This window comes from Arachis ipaensis, chromosome B08 (assembly GCF_000816755.2).
Source record: "Arachis ipaensis cultivar K30076 chromosome B08, Araip1.1, whole genome shotgun sequence".
Taxonomy (NCBI): Eukaryota; Viridiplantae; Streptophyta; class Magnoliopsida; order Fabales; family Fabaceae; genus Arachis; species Arachis ipaensis.
In genome coordinates, this window is record NC_029792.2 from 18996211 (window position 1) to 19000074 (window position 3864).

General features: G+C 38.1%; 1 protein-coding gene across 1 annotated transcript; it reads right to left on the reverse strand.

The window, feature by feature from the left end:
* On the reverse strand, positions 12-3590 carry LOC107611879 (G-type lectin S-receptor-like serine/threonine-protein kinase At4g27290). Its single transcript, XM_016313760.2, has 7 exons — positions 2079-3590; positions 1804-1920; positions 1419-1567; positions 1139-1349; positions 808-1045; positions 570-720; positions 12-475 (listed from the first exon to the last, which is right to left on the reverse strand). The coding sequence occupies exons 1-7, from the start codon at positions 3433-3435 to the stop codon at positions 185-187; spliced, it is 2514 nt and encodes an 837-aa protein (XP_016169246.2). The 5' UTR covers positions 3436-3590; the 3' UTR covers positions 12-184.

A 3864-nucleotide genomic window follows, 5' to 3' on the forward strand; every position in this document is an offset into this window, starting at 1 on the left:
TTCTCATTTGACCAAAAATAAAAAGAAAACTACTAATAAGTTATATGAAGTCCCGGATTTAAGCTTCACTCCTAATTTTGAAAATAAATAAATAAAAGTGAAACTGGAAAATCAAAACTGGCTGCATTTTGATGAAAGGAAAATGCTCTTAGCCCTATAGCATTAAAAATATAAGATCTACTCACTATCTTGCCCCTAACAATGATATGGTAACCTCATTTGCTGAAACTCCATCATCTCTTCCCATAGATTCTTCCTGGTGTGAGTAAAATGCCGGCAGCCTCGGATTGGGCAATGGTTTATCATCTTCCAGCATACGAACTACAGATGACATGTTAGGTCTATCTTCGGGTCTCCCTTGAACACATAACAGCCCTATGTGTATGCATCTCAATGCTTCAACTTCAATCACCGAATCGCGCACTGATTCATCCACCAGTTCCAAGGGCCTCTCCTCATTCCAGAGCTCCCATGCCTTTAAAGATGTCAAAATTATATTGGCTGAATTTCGGTTTATGTGAACTACTGTCAAGTTTGAAACTTTATCCTTATTATTTGGTATTACTTACATGTCCAAGAAGGTTAAGACTCTGGTGAGGGACACAGAACTCTCTGTTCTTCTTCCCACTTACTATCTCAAGCACAATTACACCAAAAGCGAACACATCAGATTTCATTGAGAAGGATCCACGCACGGCATACTCAGGAGAAATATAGCCACTGCATTGCATTCAGTGCATCACATAAGAATTCCGGAGGAAAAAATGTTGCAACTTGAACTAGTAAACAATATTTTAGCCTACTAACTAAGTTCCCATCACTCTTTTTGTTCTGGCCTCAGTTTGATCTCCGGCAAATGCCCTAGCAAGACCAAAGTCTGATATTTTCGCGTTCATGTCTTTATCAAGAAGTATATTGCTAGTTTTTAGATCTCTATGAATCACTCTTAGCCTAGAATCTTGATGTAAATAAACTAGGCCTCGGGCTGTTCCGCTAATAATTTGAAAGCGCTTTGCCCAATCTAATAATTTTCTTCTAGAATCATCTGCCATGTTGACAATATTTGAAGTTAACATGACATCTAATCGACGATAAATATGAAAGAGAACGATAATTCAAGATGGTTTAAGGAATGAACCAAAAATAAAGGTGTCCAAACTCCTATTGGGCACGAGCTCATAAATCAAGAGTTTTTCTTTTCGTTGAATGCAACAGCCAAGAAGCTTTACAAGGTTGCGATGCTGAAGTTTTGCAATTAACTGAACTTCATTTTTAAACTCATCCAGTCCTTGTTCAGAGTCAATGGAAAGCCTCTTCACAGCAATCTCTGTCCCATTTTCAAGTGCACCCTGATAACAACGGTCAGGACAACACAATATGTGGAGAATAATAACCGCCAAAATATTCATATCAATTACCTTGTATACAGATCCAAATCCACCCTCTCCCAATTTGTTTTCACTAGAGAAGTAATTAGTGGCATAAACTATGGTTGATAAATCAAACATTGGAAGATCCATGTCATCCTTTTCCCTTTCGTGAGCCCGTTGCTTCCACCAAAATATTTCTATAGAAATGGGAATGATTAGCAAATAGCTATTTATCATAATGTCAAGAAATTCATGTTGATTTATTAATCACCTGCGGAGTAGAATAAGCGCACTGGCTTGATTTGTTAACTTTGAAAAAAGAATAAAAATTCTTCAAGCAAAAGATTTCAAGACTAATGGGACTGCAAAATTATAGTTCTTCCAAATATCACTGCAAAATAGAAGTAGTCACATGTTAATATCATGAACTCACCAGGTTCCTCGAGTTTCTTTCTCCATAGACATAGAACCAGTCCAAACATCATGCTCATAAAGAACAACATGGAGCCAACAATCATGCCTACAAGCTTTTTCTTGTTTGACTCATCACCTGAGGTAACAAGGCTCAAGAACATTGTTCATTAATTCTTTCATTACATTGATGTATTGCGAAAATATAATGTAGTAAATCATAAATCAATAAGAACTTAAGACGACAAAATGAACTAAATGAAAAAATAAAAATAAAAAAAATCCTTAAAGGGGTACCTAGCTCTGACATAGGTAGTCGAATATAAAGATCTTGTCCTCCTTGTCTCATATCAATCAAATCATGAAACCAAAGTATGCAACCACTTCCTCCGCCACGAACATCCAAATTGGAATATGCCGTACAAGAACAATTTTTCCTACACAAGTCCTCACATTCCTGCAGGTTCATGGTCATGTTATGCCAAGAGGTAGATGTGTCAGGCAACACCACACCTGAGTGCTTCTTGAAACCATCTTTGCTGCAACTTAATGGAGTGATCCTAACACAACCATCGGACCAATACATGTCCTTCCACTTTCTTGAGTATTTTGGAACAAATCCTTCTAGGCATGTGCAGATTGGAGCCGGAGTGACTCTACAAACAGAATTTGCGCCACAGTGCGCATACTTGTCACATTCACCTTCTGGTAAAGAAAGAAGTGTCTCCCAGCTACTGGTTTGTCTTGACCAATGCAGAAGCTGCACACCACCCCAAGGGGTCACCACACTTCTAATAACACTATATGCATGTAAAGGTTGGAGTTTACAAATTAGCTCCTTATCAATGAAATCATAATCAGTTGGCAGTAATTTACTATAGCGCAAATAAATGGTAGCTCCTGAAAACATAAGTCCATTCCAGGGTCCTACTCTGACCATTATAACCGTTCCATTCGTTAGAACAGCTTGTGGATACCCTCTGGGGTCTATTCTGAATTTGAAGTCTCCATGGCCGGGATCATCAGCACTTTTCGAAGATGTTAAAGTTCTCTCTCGCCCTGTCACTGGATCCCAACCTATCTTTGATCCTGGCAAGAGTGTATCACCAAGAAAATCAAAACTCTGCCACAAGAAGTGCTCCCCACTATGGCCATCTTTGACAACAAGATTTCCTGAGACCAGGAGCTGTGCAACCGGATTCTCCGCTTTGCTTGACATGGTGGAAGACCACACAGTGCTGCTGCTGGTGCCATTAACAAGGAGAACAAGTCCTTGATGGGTTACTTTTAAAACTCCAGAGGTATCATTGAGTGCAGTTTCTCTGTTGGCAACCCACACAACTGTTAAAGGGGACATATTATGGTACCAGATACCTACGTATCGGCCCTTTGAGTTTCCAGGACTGAAGAAACCAAGTTCAAAGATTCCTTCATGTGAAATCAATGTCTCTCCATCGCTGAGGGATTGAAAAACGGTTATATTGTCAAGTGAGGTGGAGGTTCTTAATATAAGTGAGAATAGAAAGGACCAAGACCACAGCATCTTCAACTTTTCCATTTTTTTTTTAATGATGAACAACTTGTTTTCACTAAAATACAAGAAAAAATAGTAAAGAACTGATTTTAGTGGGTTAGTGTTTAAGCATAAAAACATGTTTTATAGAAAAATGGGTGTTTGCAACAGAAAAGAACTAACATAAAATCTTGTTTAAGTCTGAGTAATAATAAAAAATGTTGTGGAATAAAACAAAAGTAGGCAAAATGTGTGATGGTAAGGAAGGCGGAAAGAAAGTTGGTAAAAACTATAAAAAGAAATGAAAAGGCAAATTTTTCCGCTAAAGAGCTTTCACCGTACAAAGAAAATATTTAATAATTCTATCTTGCATCATACCCAAGAAGAAGCACAGAAAGATACAAACCAAGTTTGGGACGGCAATGGAGAATTTGTCTTCTTTGGATTGCATTCTTGACGTATCAAGACAACGTGTCAATGCCCTGTTAAAGTTGAACACGCCCTGATAGGTAGGTAGATAGATAAATACAAACTAAGAAAGACGTGTCAATCTACTAGTTTGAAGCATGA

Coding starts and splice junctions, on each gene's coding strand:
- LOC107611879 (XM_016313760.2), bottom strand. CDS start 3,435: ATGTTTTTATGCTTAAACACTAACCCACTAAAATCAGTTCTTTACTAT. Junction 1,568..1,803: donor AAAGAAACTCGAGGAACCTG/GTGAGTTCATGA, acceptor CCATTTCTATAG/AAATATTTTGGTGGAAGCAA. Junction 1,046..1,138: donor TTTGGACACCTTTATTTTTG/GTTCATTCCTTA, acceptor TCAACATGGCAG/ATGATTCTAGAAGAAAATTA.